The sequence below is a fragment of the Sciurus vulgaris genome (assembly GCF_902686455.1).
Source record: "Sciurus vulgaris genome assembly, chromosome: 2".
NCBI lineage: Eukaryota > Metazoa > Chordata > Mammalia > Rodentia > Sciuridae > Sciurus > Sciurus vulgaris.
This window is the reverse complement of record NC_136462.1, coordinates 182821028-182842555: the sequence shown is the minus strand read 5'-3', so window position 1 is coordinate 182842555 and position 21528 is coordinate 182821028. Positions and strand designations below refer to the sequence as shown.

The following is a 21528-nucleotide window of genomic DNA, read 5'->3' as shown; positions in this document are numbered from 1 at the left end:
CGCTGTATTTACTAGCACCTCTTGACAACCCCCTGCACAACCCCAAGTTGGTTTCTAACTCCTCCTCTTCCCGTTAAACACTCTAGCGGGACTGACGACCCGACTGTCGTTGCGCCTGCGCAGCGAGCCTGGGGCTAGAGCCACTGGGCGGTCTGGCTCAAGGGCTGATTTGCCAGTGCGCCTGCGCGGGAGGCCCATAGATTGACATGCTGAGCGGACTCGCCGCCGGCGCTCAGCTGTCAGTGCGCCTGCGCGCGGGCTGGGCGCCACGGTTCTTAACCGGGCTTCGCCCGGCGCCGGGTGTAGCCATGCGGAGATCCGATTCGGAGCAGCCCTCTAAGCGGCCCCGATGCGATGGCAGCCCTAGAACCCCACCAAACACTCCTTCTGCAGCGGCGAACGGGACCCCGCGCCCGAAACTCCACCCCGACCACCGGACCTGGGACCCAGAGCAGGTGTGCTCCTTCCTACAGCATTGTGGCTTCCAGGAGTCCGCACTGCTGGAGAACTTCCGAGGTAGCGGGACGGAGGGGCGAGGGATGGTGGCCCGAGGCGGGGGGCAGCCGGGCCTGTGGAGACGCGCCCGGAGAGAGGGGGCCTCACGACAGGACCCGCAGCCGAGACGCGGAGGCTGACTCGGGAGGCGCCAGAGGGTGGACCTGAGGCGGGGGCTTGGGGGACGACAGGAGGCGGAGGGCCCTCGGAGAAGGGGCCCAGGCGGGGCAGGGGACTCGACCCGGGGGCACCCAGAGGGTGGACCTGTGACCTGGGGCTCCGGGTTGGGGATTGTGAGCCTGGGAGGGGCAAGTGTGGATTTGGATCTTACTTTGATGACTTTCTTCAGGAACTTACCACTCCAGGGCTGGACAGGAGAGCCTTGCCACCCCCAACACTTTTTTTTTTTTTTTCAACTGGAGATTGAACCCAGCGGTGCTCCACCACTGAGTTACATCCCCATCCCCAGCCCTTTTTATTTTATTTTTTATCTTGAGCCAGGCCTCTCAAAGGTGCTGAGGCTGGCCTTGAACTTGAGATCATCCTGCCTTGACTTCAAGCATCCTTTGTCGAAACATCGTCAAAACGAGATTTTAATCACCTCTGGCTTTTCTGCTAAATTGGACACTCCCTGAAGACAGGGACTCTGCCTGACTCAGTGTTGTGTTCCCAGCATGTATTAGGTACTCATCGCAGGATTTTTTTTTTTTTTTTTTTTCTCCTGGTACTGGGGATTAAACCCAGGGACACTCTACCACGAAGCTATATCCCCAGCCCTTTTAAAATTTCGAGACAAGGTCTCACAAAGTGCTGAGACTGGCCTCAAACATTGTGATTCTCCTGCCCCAGTCTCCCGAGTAGCTGGGATTACAGGTCTGCACTGCCACACCCGCTTGGGTCCCCCTTTGAGGTAGAAGACAGTTTCCCCCAGACCTTGATGGGAGGTTTGCTGTCATTCAGTCTTATCAGGCTCTGGGGACCCCACTGTGTAACCGCAGCTCCTTGAACACTTGCCACATGAGAGGTTTTGATGCTTTTATGTTTCTGTTCCCACATCCCCCCGCCTGAATTTGGGGTTTTCCTAAGGGGAAGGAACTTCCCCTTGTTTTGTGAATCTATGAATTCCCCCGACTGCCATATCAACCCAGTAGGGCTCAAGGTTTGTTGACTGTATTTCCAAAGTTGGGTAATGATTATGTTTTGCTCTTCATTAGCAGTTTCCCTTCCTAAATCTGAACACTGGAGTTGTTAACTGACCACCAAATCCCCAACATTCCACAACGTGGTCATGCATGGGGAAGTGTGTAGGTTGAGATTTTGGTCTACTCTACCAGTTCATGTTCAGGTATCCATCATCCACTTGAAATCTGCTCCACTTTTTGTGGTAGTGTGAAGCTTAACCCCTGCCTCACTCTCTGGTGTTCAATAGGAGGGTGGTTCCCAGGTGGCTTTGATTTGCAAATTCAGTAAACCTTTGTAGTTGTGGGGTGAAGACTAGAGTGGAAAGAACTCTAATGGTTTAGGACCTAAAGACTGCATGAATATAGAGAATTATGCTTCTTTTTTTTCCCCCCACTACAGGGAGGGGCCTTTTTCCTTTGATGAGCAACAGGTGGGATGAAATAGTTTTATATCTTCTTTTTTTTTATTTGGTACCAGGGATTGAACCCAGGGGCAGTTAACTACTGAACCACATCCCCAGCCCCTTTTTGTATTTTATTAGAGACAGGGTTAAGGCCTCACTAAATTGCTGAGCCTTTGAACTCTTTTTTTTTTTTTTTTTTTTGGTGCTCTGGATTGAACCCAGAGCCTTGTGCATGCTAGGCAGGTGCTCTACCAACTGAACTGTATCCCCAGCCTCTGGCTTTGAATTCTTGATCCTCCTGCCTCAGCCTCCCGAGCTGCTGGGATTACAGGTGCGCCATTGTGCCCAGCTCTAGTTTTATATTTTCTATCTCTAAAAGGTGATTCTTGTTGGCATTCTTGTTTCAGCAGTTTTCTGTCAATTAATTCATTAGCCTTCAAAATGGTCTGTGTCCCCTCGAACCCACAGTCTAAGGCTAACAGAAGACAGCATGTGACACTATCTGCTTTCATTATCCCCTCTTGCTTATATCTTATTGTCTGCTTTGTCTTGGCCAAATATTAGTCAGGTTTCTCTCTTTCCTTCTTTAAAGATGGACACAATACCTTTATTTTCTTTTTATGTGGTGCTGAGGATCAAACCCAGGCCCTCATGCATGCTCGTCACTGAGCCACAACCCCAGCCCCAGTTTCTCTCTTTCTTTACAGGCCCTGAACTCTTGCTTGCCCCCAGATCTAAGCACTAAAGATATGGAGCATGTCCCCTGGTCAGCTTCTCCTGGGAACTTGCTGACCAGTGTGGGACGCTTCCTGTAAGACCCACGTGGTCATTTCCTGGTCAAAGGTCTTGCTTACCTCTGCTTGCCCATCCTTTACCCTATAAAAGAAAAGTCTTTTTCTCTTTGATTTTGAGCCATTTGTGGATTTCTGAGATTGGAGTCTTCTGCCTATTTGCAGTAGTTTTTCTTTCTAATTAAAATCTATCTGTATCTAGATTTGTTTTTATTTGACAAATCCAAGCCTAAGGTACTGATTTCTTTTCCTCATGGAATGCAGTCTCAAAAGAACTCTGAAATTAGATGCTACAGACCACACTTTTTAAAGATGTTTATGAGGCCCAGAGATGTTAGGTAACTTTACAAAGGTCACACCACTAGGAACAAAGCAGAGCTGGATATTTGTGTATTTATTTTTATGGTACTGGGGATTGAATCCCAGTCACTCTACCACTGACCTATGTCCCCAGCCCCTACATGTTTTATCTTGTAAAATATTTGGTGATATGGATCCAATTATACCCTTTTTAGCAATAAGGAGAATAAGGCCTAGGAAAAAAGGGTTAAATATATTATGATCCATTCACACTCTGTAATACAGAATAACTATTAAAAATGATGTGGGAGAGGCCAGGCACAGAGGTGCACACCTGTAATCGCAGTGACTCAGGAGGCTAAGGCAGGAGGATCGAAAGTTTAAAGCCAGCCTCAGTAACTTAGCGAGGCCCTAAGCAAAGCAGTTGTCTCTAAATAAAATACAAAATAGGGCTGGGGATGTGGCTCGGTGGTCCAGTGCCCTTGAGTTCAATTTCCGGTTCCCCCCACAAAAAAATGATGTGGGAGTTTTAGTAATCGACAAAAAAAGATGTTTATCACATGGAGTGAGGAAAATAGGTTATAAGACAGTTTCATTTATGTCAGATTACAAAATGTATAGATAAATGTCTTATCCAAAATGTTAATAGTCGTTCTCAATCAGGAGAATTTAAGTTGTCATTGTATAGTCTTTCAAAACACAAAGTAGTGTGCTTTCCAAGGAAGTTTTAGAGATAAATCAACACTCTGGGCATTCCTCAGTCAATGATTTTAACCTTGTCATTTTAAGAATAGGCTTGTTTCTTTCCCTATTTCCACCCCAAAATCTGCCTGTTTAAAAACCAAGAAGTCATGAACCTGGGAAACCCTCAAGTAATCAGGTTTTACTTTACTTTTTGCTGCTGACTTTTCTTGCAAACAATTTATATGATTTATCAAAAAATGCTTCTTGGTTTAAGTAGGAAAAAAAAATGATACCATTGTGCCTCAGGGTCTAAGGGGGTTTGGTTCCAGGATGCCAGCAGATGACCAAGATCTGCAGATGCTCAAGTTTCTTATATAAAATGGTGTCATATATGCATATAACTTGCGTGCATCTGTATCCACAGATTTCAAGTCATTGTAGGTACTCATAATACCTATACAATGTAAACGCTATGTATATAGTTATGTTGTAGTGTTTAGGGAATAATGACAAGAAAAGGAAGTCTATGTGTTCAGTACAGATGCAGTATTTTTCCATTCACACCAGATGTGGAACCTATGGGTAGGGGAAGACCAGCCATACCTGGCATGGTCCATTGCCTGTAGTGGTCCTCAGTCAACATTGATCTGAGTAAATTTTGATGGATTCAAGTTGAAAGAAATTGAAAAACTTATGTTGTAAATATTGAATTTTTTTTTTTTTTTTCCTCTTTCTTCCCTAGAAAATAAAATCACAGGTTCACAGCTACTCTGTCTTGATGAGTCACATCTTGACTATCTTGGAGTTAGGTAAGAATGATAAAATTCACATTGAAACCAAACATATTTTATTCACCTTTGAGGGACAAAGCCCAATATCACTGATACTAACTGTGTTCATTTTAAATCTATGAAATGTTTTAGAGCAGTATCCTTTGCTATTTGTTCTGTTGTGCAAATCTTGTGTTTTATATTATGATGATTCCTACTTTAAAGAATTTTGGGCTGGGGTTGTGGCTCAGTGGTAGAGCACTTGCTTAGCATGAGTGAGGCACTGGGTTCTATTCTCAGCACCACATATAAATAAATAAATAAAGGTCCATTAACAACTTAAATATATATATATGTAAATATATATATATAAGCATATATATATATAAACATATATATATATAAAGAATTTTGTTGACGAGCTTTCATGAAGTTTGTGTGACCAGTGTTTTACTTTTAAGTTCAAAATTATTGAATTATGCACACCAGAAAATATTTAGGAACCAATAGGAAAAAAAAAATATTGGCAAGGAAAACACCCTATCTTGAACATATTTCTGGTCTTCCTAAACCTATCTTAAGATTGTGATGTATCCATGTATAAAAAATGTTGAAGTACATGATTAGCCCTTAATAAATTCTACACCTATACACACATACATAGGTATTTTATGTATGGCTAAAGTTCTAAAGTGGGACTACTTTAAAGATCTCAGGTCAGGATCCAGCACTTACAAATTGCTTAAAATGGAGATTTTGTTTCTATTAGGGAGTTGGCAACAATGACGAAATATGGTCTCTTCTAGAATTTCACTTAGTTAAATGTTGTTGTGGTAACAGTAACCAAAATATCAAAACAAAGGATCATACTGAATTACTTCATGCACTGTTGCTTGGAATTTGATAATGAAAGTAGATGATGAAGAAAAGATCATGCAGCACTTTCATTGTCCTTTGAATCAGAATCTTAGGGACCTCATCTTGGCTCTTTTATAATCCCATTTCACCTATCTCAGTCCTCTCAAAAGTCTCTCTGCCTTTTTTTTTTTTTTTTAAGTACTGGTGATTGATCCCAGGGGTGCTTTACCACTGAGTTCTTTATTTTATTTTATTTTATTTTGAGAGGGGACCCTCATTAAGGTGCCACAGCTGGCCTCAGACTTGCCACCCTCCTGCCTCAGCCTCCTGAGTCACTAAGATTACAGGTGTTACACCACTGCTCCTGGCTCTCCCTTGCTATTTCCTTTTCTTTTCTTTTCTTTTTTTTGGTGGGGGGGTGCTGGGGATCGAACCAAGGCCTTGTGCTCGCAAGGCAAGCACTCTACCAACTGAGCTATCTCCCTAGCCCCTGCCCCTTGCTATTTCTTATGTATAAAAGTTGCTTGCCATTTGAACTAAATGGAATTGTTCTAATCACATATTTTTTCAAGGAAACTATATTATTTTTTGTGGGCCCAAATACTGTTGATTCATGCAGCAAATATTTATGGAAGGTCAGTATCTCTTCCAAGAACCTGGGGAGACACTGATAAGACAAAATTTCAGAAGGAACATTTCTTCTGTTCTGCCTATGACTCTGAGATAGATTCTGTAGGACTCTTACAGCTATCTTATCCTGTATGGTGGGCTACTTGCTACACACTTGAATTAATTAAATTAGATTAAAAAAATCAATTCCTCTGTTACACTAGCCATATTTCAGGTGCTCAGTAGCCACTTGGCTACTGTGTGGGACAGAGCAGATACAGAGCATTTCCGTCACTGCAGAAGTTCTACTGGACAGTGCAGGATGATAGTTCTAGCAGCCCGAGTTGCTCACGGTGACATGAGTGCCACCAATTTGTTGGTGTACCCTTGTACTGTTTTTCTCTCCTTCTCCTTTTACCCTTCCTGGTCCCCTACAACTATTCCAGGGTGTAGACCTCAAAAATAAATGACCTATGTGTAAGCTCTCACCCTGGACTCTGCAGTGGAGAGGGATTCCAATTTAGATAAACACCTCTTGTATTTCCTCAATTTTATGATTATTAATTTATGAAGGTTTTTCTAGGAAATTAACCGTGTTACATTAAATGTACATGTCAAGTTGTAAGAAGCATTAGATTGCAGAAATATGGTAGAACAGAAAATCTTACTTTAGTTTAAGTATCCAAGCTTATGGCTACTTTAAATTTTTATTTAATCCCATATCCTTGCTAAATAAAAACATACCCAGGTTTTTCATGGTTATTTTCCTATATTTTCATCAGTGGTTTCCTTATAAATAGTTTCTTTTGGGGTTTTAACTAAGTGATGAATGCTGAGTATCAGTTCAGGAAAATATTGGGCAGAAGTGAGGATAGTTTAGGTTTGGTATTTGTCAACTGTGTGACAACCCTCAACCCGAGTCAGTTTTAGCCCATCTGTAAGTACTTCCTGAAACCTGACTCTGTGCTGTACTTATTATGTCAAAATGATGAGGAGGAAAGGGGAATAGTAAAACACAAGAGTGCTGCTTCAGTCATTTATAAGCTGTGACAACGCCTCTACACATCCCAAGAAAATCATCATCATTATTATTATTATTATTTGTTCTGTTTTGCAGCATGGGGAAATTGAATTAAGGCCTTGCACTTGCTAGGCAGATGTTCTGCCACTGAGTTATATTTCAATCCTTTTTTATTTTTATTTTATTTTTACTGAATTGCCCAGTCTGGCTTCAAAATCACCATCCTTCTGCCTCATCCTCCCCAAGTGTCAGGGATTACAGGCAGGTGCCACCTGAGTACAGCTAAGAAGTCATTCTCTAGTTCATTGTTGCCGTGGGTCTCAGGGTATAGCATAGAGGCCAAAGTGGTGCTTCTGACTTAAGTCCATCTAGGAGTTTCAGCAAAAGTTTTTTTTTTGTTTGTTTATTTTTAATCTGATTAGCTATTAGATAAATAACTAACCCCTTGTCTGCTGTTTTATTGATGCTCTGATGTTTTATTGAGCCAGGGAGGAGGCCAGTAGGCCTGGATCATGAGTAATTATAAATAAAGCAGGGCATAACAAGATTTGGAGCTATTCACATTTAATACCTATTAAGCCATTTCTAGAAACTGAAGTGTTATGATGGATTAAAGACAATGAAAGATGGATATAAATAAAACTAAAACCTTCATAATATTTGGGTCATACCTGGTGCTCATAAACCAGTCCAGGATTATGAAGATGGATTGACTGCAGTGTGGTTAAAATACATTCAAAATATAAACTAAATATTCTGTAGAGATGCTAAATAAAGTCTGAGTTTGCCAAGAGGGAGGGGGAATCAAGGCAGAACCCTGGGGCAGGCCTCCCTTGAGTCAATAGGAACTTCTCTGAATTGAAGAGCAAAGGAAGAAGGGAGTTCCTAGGAGATTGTCTGACTTATTGATGGTTCCCTCCTATCTAATCTATCAAAAGTATAGCTAATCTAGAGTTAATTATATGCTATTCTATACTTCTAGGGTTATTAAGCAAATGATGATAAGTTTATTTATCTTGTAATTTTAGATCCTTGGTGGAGAGGAAGAAGCTGCTTAATTGTATCCAACGATTGAGTAAAGTTCGTTTTGAGGCAATGAAGGTAAGAGGAATGTGAGTACATACTGACCTCGAGTTCCCCCATGCACACCACTATAATGGGACTGAATTCGGGGGTCCCTTCCATTGAGCTATAGCCTCAGCCCTTTTGTGTCCTTTTATTTTGAGACTGGTCTTGATAAGTTGCGCCAACTGACCTCGAGCTTGTGATCCTCCTGCCTCATCTCTTGAGTAGCTAGAATTACTGGTGTGAACCACTTCGCCTAGCTAAAATAATAACTACTAAGAGTAAGAGCTGGACACAATGATTCTGGAATTCTAACTATTTGGGAGGATTGAAGTAGAAGGATCACAAGTTCAAGGCCAGTCTGGCAATTTAGCAAGAACCTGTCTGGAAAAAAAAAAGTATAAAAACATGAAAAAGCATTCCCTATGCATTCTGACATGAAAATATGTATATATCAACCAAGTTAAATACTTTTTACTGATTTTTATAAGTAACTTAAATTTCTTTTAACGTTGAGTGAAATAAATATTTTAAGGATGATTATTACAACCTGAAAAATTAATGTTGAAGGCTTTTAGGCCTTTATATGAATTAAAAATAGAGTATAGAATTTTTCTTTCATAATCTTTAAGAAATAAATTCTCATTTACAATGGTTACATTGATCTTGTTTGGGAGGAAAGAATAGATCACTATGATTTTCAAATATTTACAGATTATGGTCACTCAACAAACATCAGCTTGTCTCATAAAGTTATAAATTCTAGTCCTTGATTGAAGCTGACAGCATGCAAATTGACTTGAGCTTATTTTACAGGAAATGAATTTTCTTACCAGCAATATGTTCAAATGTGGGGCCAGATGATCCTTTAAAGGTTTTTTTAATAGTATTGAGCTTTTGTAATTAGTATTTTTGTGTATTAATTAACATAGTATATGTGCAGAGCACTCTACCACTGAACTACTTCCCCAGCTTGACGTGGTACACTTTAAATATAATAGTTCAGCATGTTAACATATATTAGATAGTAATAACAGATCAGCAGTGGTTGTTCAAAACATGTCTGAGTTTCTAGTGACTGCCATGCAACATAGTATGTGATACGTTCTGAGAATATATCAGTAAACAAGACAGCCAGGGTTCTTCATCTCCTAAGATTCCGTATACTTTTTTTTTTTTCTTTTTGGTGCTAGAGATCAAACCTAGGTCCTTACACATGCTAAGTACTCAATCTTTCCTCAGATCCTCTGTACACTTTTAAGGAACTTTATGGAATAGTTTAAAATAGTTTGAAGGTCACGGTTAGATAGCTTTTTAGATTATTTATTCTAGAATCTCGTCTTTGAAAGCAGTTATTTGAGAGTGCAGTTCAGTGGTTTGTGCTTAGCATGTGTGAGGCCCTGGGTCCATTCTCCAGCACACACAAAAAAGGTATGGGGGAGCAGTTATTATGGACAGATAAAGTCGTAGGGTTTTTTAAATGTATTTTTAGTTGTCAATGAACTTTTTTTTTTTTTTTTTCTTGCAGTACTGGGGATCGAACTCAGGGCCTTGTGCTTGTGAGGCAAGCACTCTACCGGCTGAGCTATCTCCCCAGCCCTGGACTTTTATTTTATTAATTTATTTATACATGGTACTGAGAATTGAACCCAGGGCCTCACACGTGCCAGGCAAGCTCTCTACCACTGAGCTACAACTCCAGCCCCTAAAGTTGTGGGTTTTATTGGTTAGTTTTTTTGTAGCACTGGGATCAATTCTGCAGTCTCATGCATGATAGGCAAGCACTCTACCACTGAGCTATAGGCCCGCCAAGTTTTATCTTTATTTAAAGATGCATATAGGGGTATTAAATCTTTACCTATATTTAAAGCTCCTGTTTTAGCTCAAAGAAATGAATAATTGTGAATTTTATCTTTACTAAGTATTTCTGAATGATCATTAAATGCTGTAGAATTGTTCTCCTGGGTATTTCTTATCTATATGGTAAAGGTACTTTTTCTTTTTTTCTATTTATCTTTCTTTATAAGGATTTCAGTGATGGGTACTATGTAGATATAGTCAGAAAAAATTTAGACACAGTGGCCATAGCAGCATGGTTCACATGATCTGAATGAATGTATTTATATCTAAGTGGGATATTAAATGTGTGGGGCGATTTTTGTGGTGCTGAGGATCAAACCCAGGGTCTTGTACATGTTAGGCAAATACTTTACCACTGAGCTACACTTCCAGTCCAGTGGGTCTGTTTAATTGAATATGTTTAATTAAAATCATATACCTAATGAAAATATGGAAATCCTATCTTTCCATTATTAGAATCCATTAGTAAAAAGTAAAATATATCCAGATGTAATATACTTGATCTGCCTGGCATTTAAGGTAATAATATCTTGTCATTTTCCTTAATATTATTCTTGTTTGAACAGTTAAAGAACTCTGACTTTGTACTGTAGTTATTAGGAATGGCTGCACAAAAATTTTAGATGGAGTTATGTAATGTTACTAATTTCAACATAATTTTCCAGGTAATAAATGATCCTATCCATGGCCTCATTGGGCTCCATCCTCTTCTTATCCGAATTATTGACACACCTCAATTTCAGCGTCTTCGATACATTAAACAGTTGGGAGGTGGTTACTATGTTTTTCCAGGAGCTTCACACAATCGATTTGAGCACAGTCTAGGGTAAGAAGGGAAGGAAAGTGGGGAACTTGCAGCTTTTAATTACCTCCTCTATCTCATCAATAGTTGTCTCATCTCTTCGATAATAGTTTTACAAAATGGTAATAATATCCTTATTTTATTGAAGATAAAATTGAGACTTTTAATTTACCTTGCTATATTTTGTTTATTTGATGTATGGCTTAAACTATCTTATATCTTTCCTGAGAAGGTAATGAAAGTGTCTGTTGATAGGTGAGTTGGACTAAATATTTGTATTTAAATATAGTTTAAAAGCTAATAAGATTAGTTACCAATAGAACTAATTCTGTTTTTTTATTATAATTATTTAATCATTGTATAAATTAATGGGATTCACTCTGTAAACTTGATTGTTTTATTTTCCTTTAGTCCCTACTTAGTCTCATACAGATTCACTCTTTGAAACTAATTTTCTTACCTATGAGGAAGTACGTAAGTCAGAAAAGCATTTGTACGTTTGCAGAAAATGCCACCTCTGTTGTATATCATGAATTTGAATCTTTGGTCTGCTTTTCCATCATGTAGAGCCAAAAGGACTTGGGGAGAGAAAAACTGGACCAAGTTGTCAGACTTTCTTTCCTTACTCACCGTGTATTACTCTGTGTGTCTGTCTATTCAATAACATTTTTAATTAGCCAGAACACATGTATTTATGATCCATTTTTCAACAAATATTATTTGAACACTTAACAAACACTACCAGATCACAAACAAGATAGGAATTATTTCTCTCCTGGAGCTCAGAGTTCAGGGGAAAGAATAGATTGTGTTCTGTTTTAGAAACAGCTATTAGAGGACTGAGGATATAATGCTCGGTTGGTAGAGTGCTTGCTTTGCAAGCATAAGGCCCTGGGTTCAAATCAGTACTGCACGAAAAAATAAAGAAAGAAATAGCCTTTAGAGGGAAGTAAAAGTACATTTACATTAAGCACTTTTTGTGTTTGTGTGGTGCTGGAGATCAAACCCACTGCTCACCTGTGCTAGGCAAAGGCCATATTGATGAGCCGTATCCTAGCCCTGTTATACAATTCATCTTCAGTCAGTGAGGTCAACATTATAAAGCCAGAGATTACTGACATTTTTTAAATTGTGTAAAATATATAGAACATAAAATTTACAGTATTAATCATTTTTAAGTGTGTGCAGTTCAGTAGGGTTAAGTATTTTCACATTGTTCTGCAGTTGATTACCAAACTCTTGATCTTGTAAAACAAACTATACGCCAATTAAACAACTCCCCATTTCCCATTTTTCCCAGCCCCTGGTAACTATTCTGTTTTCTGTGTGTGAATTTAACTACTCTAGGTACATCATCTAAGTGAGATCATACAATATTTGTGTTTTTGTGGGTGACTTTATTCACTTAGCATAATGTCCTTAAGGCTTATATCCATATCATTGTATGTGTCAGAATTTCTTTTTTTGAGATGGAGTCTTGCTATGTTGCTCAGGTTGATCACAAACTCAAGGTCTCAAGAGATCCTCCTGCCTCAGCCTCCCAAGTACTCCTACTATAGGAACACACCATCTTTCTTTTTAAGGCTGAATAATATTCCATTGTTGTTTATCCATTCATTCCTTGATGGACACTTGAATTGCTTCCGCCTCTTGGCTGTTGCGAATATAGTGCTCCTGTGAACATGGGTGTGCAGACCTCTCTTTAGGACCCTACTTTCAGTTCTTTGGGGTATATATGCAGAAGTGGAATTAACTAGATTGTATGACACTTCTTTCTTTTTATTTATTTATTTTTATTATTATTATTATTATTTGCGGTGCTGGGGATTTGAACCCAGGGCCTTGTGTATGCGAGGCAAGCACTCTACCAACTGAGCTATCTCCCCAGCCCTCACTGCGGTTTTGCTGTGCATTTTCCTCATGATTAATGACACTGAGGCAGAGCTCCTGCCTTTGGGATTCTTGTTTTTGTGTGTTCCTACACTATTCTGTAAAGTCCGTGCAAATACATATTAGAATGATTGGGAAATATATTGAAGTTCTTGAGTTCCAGAAGTGTTATTCATCTTTCAAAAAAAATAATGACTTTTTGGTTTTATACTCAACAGGGTGGGGTATCTAGCAGGATGTCTAGTTCGCACACTGAGTGAAAAACAACCGGAGCTGCCGATAAGTGAGCGAGATATACTCTGTGTTCAGATTGCTGGGCTTTGTCATGATCTTGGTAAGCTATGCAGACAGCCAAAGTTATTATGTAAAATCATAACATAGGTCACCTCTCTGAAACTTCAAATCAGACTAAACAAGAGAAATGTGGAAGTTGTGTATCAGTTGACACTAATATAAAATGTGCTATTGCTTTTTTCTGGCATGACTCCTAAGTGCAAAACATTGCTATTCTATTTTCTTGTAGTCTTTGAGTGAATTTCCTGTGTTAAATATCTTTGCTACAAGTCACGCGAAAGGGCTTTTTTTTTTTTGTTAGTTGGAATTGAACCCAGGGACACTTAACCACTGAGCCACATCCCCAGCCCTTTTTATTCTTTTTCCCTTTAGATACTTTGTCAAGTTTATTCTTCACATACCTAGAACAGATTTAGAAATCTTCTTTTGTTCCCTGACTCAGATGAGGTTTGGGGCCACTTAAATCCAAGTAGAAAAATATCGTCCTTTTCCTTTGACAAAGAAAAGAGAAAAGGGTCTGTCCCTGACCTTTTTTAATCACAGAAAAGTTTATGTGTTCCATGTTTCAGTCATCAGATACCTAAAGGATCTGTCTCTTTTCTATATGATTTTTGGGTGTGTGTTGGGGATTGAACCCAGGGCCTTGTGCTTGCAAGGCAAGCACTCTATCAACTGAGCTGTATCCCCAGCCCATCTATATGATTTTTATATTTTTAATTTTTTGGTGCTAGGGATTGAACCCAGGGCTTTATGCATGTTAAGCACAGACTCTACCACTAAGCTACACTCTCAGCTCCTTAGATGATAAAATTCAATGGATTCTTGATAAGTAGAGACAGAATCATTATGAAACCTTTGCCAGTCTCCAGGAGTCTGAACCTGGTAGTAAATGAGCCTTTATATGTAGACTGTGAGATGTACAGTTGAGGATTGGGTCAGTTATTTCCCTCTGTAACCAAGAAACTCGTTTCTGAAGAAATTCCAACCATGTCAAAGTTTCAATTTTTTTGGCAACGCTGGGGACTGAACCCAGGGCCTTGTGCATTAGGAGCGAGTGCTCTACCACCGAGTTACACCCCAACTCCATAAGTGGTTTCAAAGTTTCACATTTAATAATTTGAAGGCCCAGGATGTACTTCAATGGTCGAGTGATTGCCTAGCCTATATAAGGCCCTGGATTTGATCTGCAGCACTGCAAAACCAAACCAAATCAACCAAACAAAACTACACACACACTTATGAATTAGAAACTAGTACCAAGCACAGTGGCACATGAATAGAAACTAGTACCAAGCACAGTGGCACATGACTTTGGAGGATGAGACAGGGGGATCACAAGTTCAAAGCCAGCCTCAGCAACTGAGTGCAGCCCTAAGCAACTTAGAGAGACCCTGTCTCAAAATAAAAAATAAAATTGGGGACTGCAGTTGTGGCTCAGTGGTAGAGTGCTTGCCTGGCATGTGTGAGGCCCTGGGTTCCATCCTCAGCACCACATATAAAATAATTAATTAATTTTAATTAATTAAAGGTCCATTGACAACTAAAACAATTATTTTAAACAAATAAAATGGTCTGGGAATGTGACTCAGTGGTTAAGTGTCCCTAGGTTCAGTCCCTGGTACCACAAAAACAAAAACAAAAAACTAGTGGTCTCCACTTTTCAACATGTATATCACCAGTAAAAATGCCAAAATACAGCCTCAGTATTTGTATGTTTGTTGTAAAGTATATATTATAAAATTTGCATGAAGCTAAATGTTTTAAACTTTGGGAGTAATAAAATTCTAATATTATCTTCCTGCCACCCCAGTGGATTGTCTTAAAACTGCTGTCTTAATTTACAAATACTTAGTCTGAAGATTCCAAAAGTTTTGGCATTAACATGCCTTTTAGGACATTATTTAGGCAAAACTTGAATAGGATATGAGATTTGAGTGGCCTCATTATTAATTTCCTTATTTTATTAATTTTCTTATTTTGATGCTTTGTATTATGGTTATGTAGGAGAACATCCTTGTATATGTAAAATGCATACTAATATATTCAGGGTTAATATCATACACAAAAATTGTACTTAAGATGGTTCAGAGAAAAAAATCTTTGAGCTGAATTTTCAAATTATCTGTAAATTTGATATTTCAAAATAATGTAATTAGGGATTATTACATTATCCAAGAAAGAAAAAAGGAATATAACTTTCACAGTTTGACATTTCACACAGAAAACTTGGCTTGTAAAATAAATACCCATGATTTGGATGCAAATTAATTTTTTTTCTTTTCTTTCTTTCTTGTTTCTTATTTTGGTGCTGGAGTTGGAACCCATCCATGCAAAGCACTCCTGCTGCCACTGAGCTACATCCCCAGCCCTAAATAAATAAACTTGTATTTTATTGTGAAAAAATAATAAGCCCTCAGCATTCCCTTTAGGTAACACATAATTATCCTTTCATCAGATTTATGTAAACTCTGGCAACTGGAGACCTCTTTAGTGAGGGTTTACTTTCTTATGTGGTTTTTGCTTCTAATTCTGTTGTTTTAGAAAATAGGAAGAAAGCATTTGTCCTGTTTTATGATTTATTTATAGATTATTAGTGTCTGTTGATACTTAAGTTAAACTAAAAAGATTTTTAAAAGAATTCACTTTGGGGCTGGGGTTGTGGCTTAGTGGTAGAGCACTTGCCTAGCATGTGTGAGGCACTGGGTTCAATCCTCAGCACCACATATAAATAAATGAATAAAATAAAGGTCTCCCAACATCTAAAAAAAAAAAATGCTTTAAAAAAAGAATTCAATTTTTACCAACTTTTAAACATTTTTTTCTTGTTCTAAGGCTGTATTTGTTTTTAAGGTCATGGACCATTTTCTCATATGTTTGATGGGAGATTTATCCCACTTGCTCGCCCGGAAGTGAAATGGACGGTATGTATTCTTACAATCAGTAGTCGATACAAAGTGGGCTGTGTAGTAAGAGTCTCTGCTTGGTTTCCCTGCTTGGTTGTAATATCCTTCCTCACTGTAGTTTTCAGGGTGCTTTTATTTACGTGGGTATGTGCTCTCTTGGTTTTCAGATAGTCTGTAAAGAAGGAATCATTATCTCCCTTTTTACCAGTGAAGGAACTCAACACTCTAGAGTTCTACTCCTGTGCCAAAAGTCACAAAGTTGTGAAAGGTAGAGCCAGCACTGGAAAACCAGGTTTCATTGTTGTCAATTTGATGTTCTATTTTGTTGACCTACTGTAAAATAAAAAAGACCAACTCTGGTTTTTATTCATTTAGTATAACTGTGAAGTAATGATACCAGCCCAGTCTCAATAAATACATTAAATGAACCATTGTATAATTAGTCATTTGCTGGAGGCTGATGTATATTTTTGGAATCAGTTTTTTTTTTTTTTTTTAATGGACAGAATGCCTTTATTTTGTTTATTTTTGTGCAGTTCTAAGGATTGAACCCAGTGCCTCGTGCGTGCTAGGCAAGTGCTTTGCCACTGAGCTACAGCCCCAGCCCTGGAATCAGTTTTTGAGCCGTCAAGTTGGGTTGACCCCCGTCCCCAACCCCCATCCCACCCCCACCTCTCCGCTCTGCCCCCAGATTCTACTACATCATATTTCTGGAACCAGGAGTAAATTAGGATATTGTCATATATTGAAAGCTTCTTACATGTCAACCATTTTTTTTTCTATGACGCATAAGTCACATATAATATGTATAGATCTTAAATGAGTTTGAACCAGTGTATACTTTTTCATCTTTTAGGAAAACTCTCTTACTCCCCGACCCTGTTTTGTTGTTATTGTTGTTGTTGTTGTTCATTTGTTTTCATTTTTGTCTATTTTTGGTGGTGGTGCTGGGGATTGAACCCAGGGCCTTGCACATGCTAAGCCCATACTCTACTACTGAGCTACATCCCTAGCTTCTCCCTTTTTCCTTTTTAAAATCAATTCTCACCTCTCTCCACAATATCATCTTCTGATTTTCATAAACAGATTAGTTGTCTCTGTTCTTAGACTTGATATAAGTAGAATCAGATGGTAGGTACTCTTTTGTGTCTTCTTTACTGAACAAAATGGTTTTGATATGTGTTCATGTTGTGTGCATCGGTAGTTCATCTCTTTGTTGCTGAGTAGTTATTTCAGTAGATGAACAAGTCCCAATTTTATACTTTCTCCTTTTGATGGACTTTGGATTGTTTGTAGGTTGTGGCTATTACATATTAGGTTACTATGCACCTTATTGGACAAGAATTTTGTGAACATATGTTTTCATTTCTTTTAGATAAATACCTAGGAGTAGAAACTGGTCCATATAGTAAAAGCATGTTTAACTTTCTAATAAACTCCCAGAGTTTTCTAACGTGATGGTCCACTCCCTTCAGCAATGGGTGAAAGTTGTAAGTTGCCGTTGTTCTACAGTCTCACCAACTTTTCATTTTTTGCTTTATTTATTTTATGGTACTGGATGTTGAATCTAGAGCCGTGTACATCCTAAGCAAGCACTCTAGCACTTAGCTACACCCCAGCACCTACCCCAACTTTTAATCTTTCAGATTAGACCTTCTGAATGTCAAATGGTAGCTTAGTGGTTTAGTTTGCATTCTCTAATATATGTTGAATACCATTTCCTGTAACTTGTTTTTGGCACTTTGTTATTGCTACATCTTTTTTTTTTTTTTTTTTTTTTTAAGAGTTTATTCAGTATTTTACACATTTAAAAATTTTGATTTGAGTGCTGGGGAGTGTGACTCATTGGCAGATTACTTGCCAACATGGATGAGATTCTGAGTTTGAAAAAAAAAAAAAAAGGAAAGAGAGAAAGAGGAAAGAAAAGAATCTTATTGTTTACTTTTTATTATTGACTTGTAGGAATTTTTTAATTTATTATTATTATTTATTTATTTTTTGGCTTGGGAGTTGAACCTGGGGATACTTTACCACTGAGTTACACCCCAGTCTTTTTTATTTTTATTTATTTATTTGAGATAAGGATTCTGTAAGTTGCTTAGGGCCTCACTAAATTGCTTAGCCTGGCCTTGAACTTTCCTCCTGCCTCAGCCTCCCAAGTTGTTGGAACTATAGGCATGTGCCTCCACACCCAGCGGGAATTTATTTTTATATATGCTGTTAGATATATGTATTGTGAATATTTTTTCATAATGTCTGGCTTGTCAATTGATTTTTTTTTAGTGGTGCCTTTTGAAAACAAGTTTTAAATTTTTATGAAGTACACTGGTTCTTGGAGCCAGTAAAATGGATAGTTTCTCACTACTTTTGCTGCCTCAGGGTGTGTCCTCATGATAAAAGCTTAAAATTGGAATATTGCCTAGTGTCATTTTCATCCAAGAGTTGACTCTCCTCTTGCTAACATCTGCTTGCTTTTGGTCATTACCCAGAGCTTCAGGAGAGGAGAGGGGAAGGGAGGGGAGTTGATTGCTTTAGATTAGAGTGGATCTAATAGGATCTGTGCAGCCATTACCAAGTCTTTTTCTTTATATTTGCCTTCCACATTTAAGACTTACTAGCTCATATAGAATTAATTGTTGTGTATGCAATAGTGTCACTGGCCAACGGGGCGCCAAAGCTCCAAACCTTGGTTCTTGTGTCCCGATGAGAGAGACTTTCAAGGCAGACACAAAAATTCAAGCAAAATACACTCTCAAGAAAGGAGAGCCAGTCGTCTTGAAACAGAATATGATAAAGGAAACTTAATGCTACTTCCAAATTTACTACTGTTTCATGTTTGCCACAAGAGCTAGGTCCACCTTTTGCCATCTTTACCAATCTGAGGCTTAACTCCTCCTTCACCTTGGGTGGGTTTTTTTTTAACCTTGGTTGGTCCTTTCTGGAACTATCACGATGACCTTCTCATTCAGTGCTTGCTTCATCTATAAGTCAGCCCTATTTTTTTTAACTTTATTTTGTTTATTTATTTGTTGTATGTGGTGCTGAGGATTGAACCCAGTGTCTCACATATGCAAGGCAAGCACTCTTACCACTGAGCCACAACCCCAGACCTCAGCCCTATCTTAATGCAGGTGCTGGGGTCAGCGTCAGGACAGTTTCATCTTACTGTGCCTGCCCTACTAAAGAAATTTCTCTTCTGGTATACACTGAGAAACCTATGGCCATAAATCCTAATTGTATAATGATCCCAGTGCACCCTGTCAGGAGTTAGGCCCATGGATCTTTCCTTCTTGGGCTTTTCTTAATTGACCGCCTTCTTGCCACCTGTTTATTCTCAGGGTAAGCACACCTGTTGTTTTCCTTTCTCTCTCTCTCTCTGTACCAGAGTTTTAACCAAGGAGCACTTAACCATTGAGCCACATCCCCAGCCTTTTACAGTTTTTACTTTGAGACAGGGTCTCACTGAGTTGCTGCACTTGGCTTTGAACTTGCAATTCTCCTGCCTCAGCCTCCTGAGTCACTGGAATTAGAGGTGTGCACCACCACACCAGGCCTTCATCTCCCAACCCACTAGTTACTTGATTTCTCATTAGTCTTAAGGACAATGTAAAGAAACCCCAGGACCCTGCTGCTCATTATGAGCTCATATAGAATTAATTGTTAGGTATGCAATAGTGTCACAGGCACTGCTACCTAACAAATAGTAGAAATCTGATTTTTTCATTTAATATGGATAGTTACTTTATTTATTGCTTTTCCATATTTCTTAGACTTCCAGTAAAATATTAAATAAAAGAGATAATATTAGACAACTGTATTTTATTACTGATTTTAAGGGAAATACTTTTTTAATTACTGATTGAATTTTTTTTAAATTTTATAGTTGTAGACAGACAGCATGCCTTTATTTTATTTTATTTTTATGCGGCACTAGGGATCAAACTCTGTGCCTTATGCATGCAAGGCAGGTACTCTGCCACTGAGCTGCAGCCCCAGCCCTCTGATTGAATTATTTTAACATTTAATTTTTACATAATTTCATACAAAAACGTTGAATTATCTTCTGAGATTTGCCAAATGTTAATGTTTTGCTGTACTTTTTAATATGCTGTCTTTTATACACAAATGTTTTTCTGAACTATTTGAAAATAAGTTGCAGACATACTTTTTTTTTTTAAAGACAGAGCCAAACTGGTCTGAAACTCCCAGGCGCAAATGCTCTTCTTGCCTCAACCTCCCAAGTAGTTGGAACTTCAGACATGCCACCACTTCTAGCTAGACATTCCTTTTTGTTTTGTGTGTGTGATTTTTTTATTTATTTTTTTGGTACCGGGGATTGAATTCAGGGGTGCTTAACCATGCCACATCCTCAGACCTTCTTGGTATTTTATTTTGAGACAGGGTCTCACTGAGTTGCTCAGGGCCTCACTAAGTTGCTGAGGCTGTTTTGAACTTGCAGTCCTCCTGCCTTGGCCTCCCAAGCCACTGGGATTATAGGCGTGCCCCATTGCACCCAGCTGTTTTGTGTTTTTGCAGTACTGAGGATCCAACCCAGTGCCTTGTGCATGCTAATTTAACTCTGCCTGACTACAATCTCCAGCCTGGGCATGAATTTTCACTCCCAAATACTTCAGTGGGTATTTCTAAAAGCAAGAGTATAATTTTGGCACAGCTATCAAAAGTCATGAAATTAGTATTGATGTAGAATTATTGTCTAATTTATAGATTTACCTTCAAATTTCACCAGTTGTGCATGTAGAAGAAGGGGAAATTTTTTTCCCTTTGTCCAGGATACAGAATAATCTTGCACTTGGCACACGCCTGTAATCCCAGCAACTCAGGAGGCTGAGGCAAGAGGAGCGCAGGTTCAAAGCCAGTCTCAGCAATTTAGCGAGACTGTGAGCAACCTAGTGAGACCATATCTCTAAATAAAACAAAAAGACTGGGGATGTGCCTCAGTGATTAACCCTGGTACCAAAAAAAGCCCCCCCCAGAATAATCTTACACTTAGTTGCCATTTCTCTTTAATTTCTTTTAATCTTGAACAGTTCTTCAGTCTTTTTTTTTTTTTTTTTTTTTTTTTATGGTACTGGGGATTGAACCCAGGGACGCTTTACCACTGAGCCACATCCCCATCCTTTTTTTTTTTGTATCTTATTTTGAGACAAGGTCTCACCAAGTTGCCTAGGGCCTCACTAAATTGCTGAGGCTGGCTTTGAACTCATGATCCTCCTGCCTCAGCCTTCCAGGTCAGTGGAATTACTACAGGCATGCACTACCATGCCCAGCTAGTTCTTCAGTGTTTATCTTTCATGACCTTGTCATTTTCTTATGAGCAGGTGAGCTATTTTGTGAAATGTCAGTTTAAATTTCATTTATTCTGTTTTCATGTAGTCAGGCTGTGTATTTCTGGCAGAATGCCAGAGAAGCCATGTGTCCTTAATGTGTCACATCAGGAGGCACATAAAATCTACTTGCACCATTACTGATGATATTAACTTTGACCACTCAGTTAAAGCAGTGTCAACCAAATTTCCCTACTGTAAATTTATAAGTTTCCCTCCTTTTGTAATCATTATATATCTTGACTTGATTTTAAAA

General features: G+C 38.8%; 1 protein-coding gene across 1 annotated transcript in view; it reads left to right on the top strand.

Moving 5' to 3' along the window:
* The first annotated feature begins 202 nt into the window (after positions 1-202).
* SAMHD1 (SAM and HD domain containing deoxynucleoside triphosphate triphosphohydrolase 1) overlaps positions 203-21528 on the top strand; it is a 43432-nt gene continuing 22106 nt past the window's right edge. Inside the window, exons 1-6 of the mRNA XM_079128207.1 lie at positions 203-516; positions 4598-4664; positions 8142-8214; positions 10704-10864; positions 12949-13064; positions 15875-15945. Coding sequence (XP_078984333.1) covers positions 207-516; positions 4598-4664; positions 8142-8214; positions 10704-10864; positions 12949-13064; positions 15875-15945 — 798 coding nt within the window. The 5' untranslated portion in view covers positions 203-206. The remainder of the gene's footprint in view (positions 517-4597; positions 4665-8141; positions 8215-10703; positions 10865-12948; positions 13065-15874; positions 15946-21528) is intronic.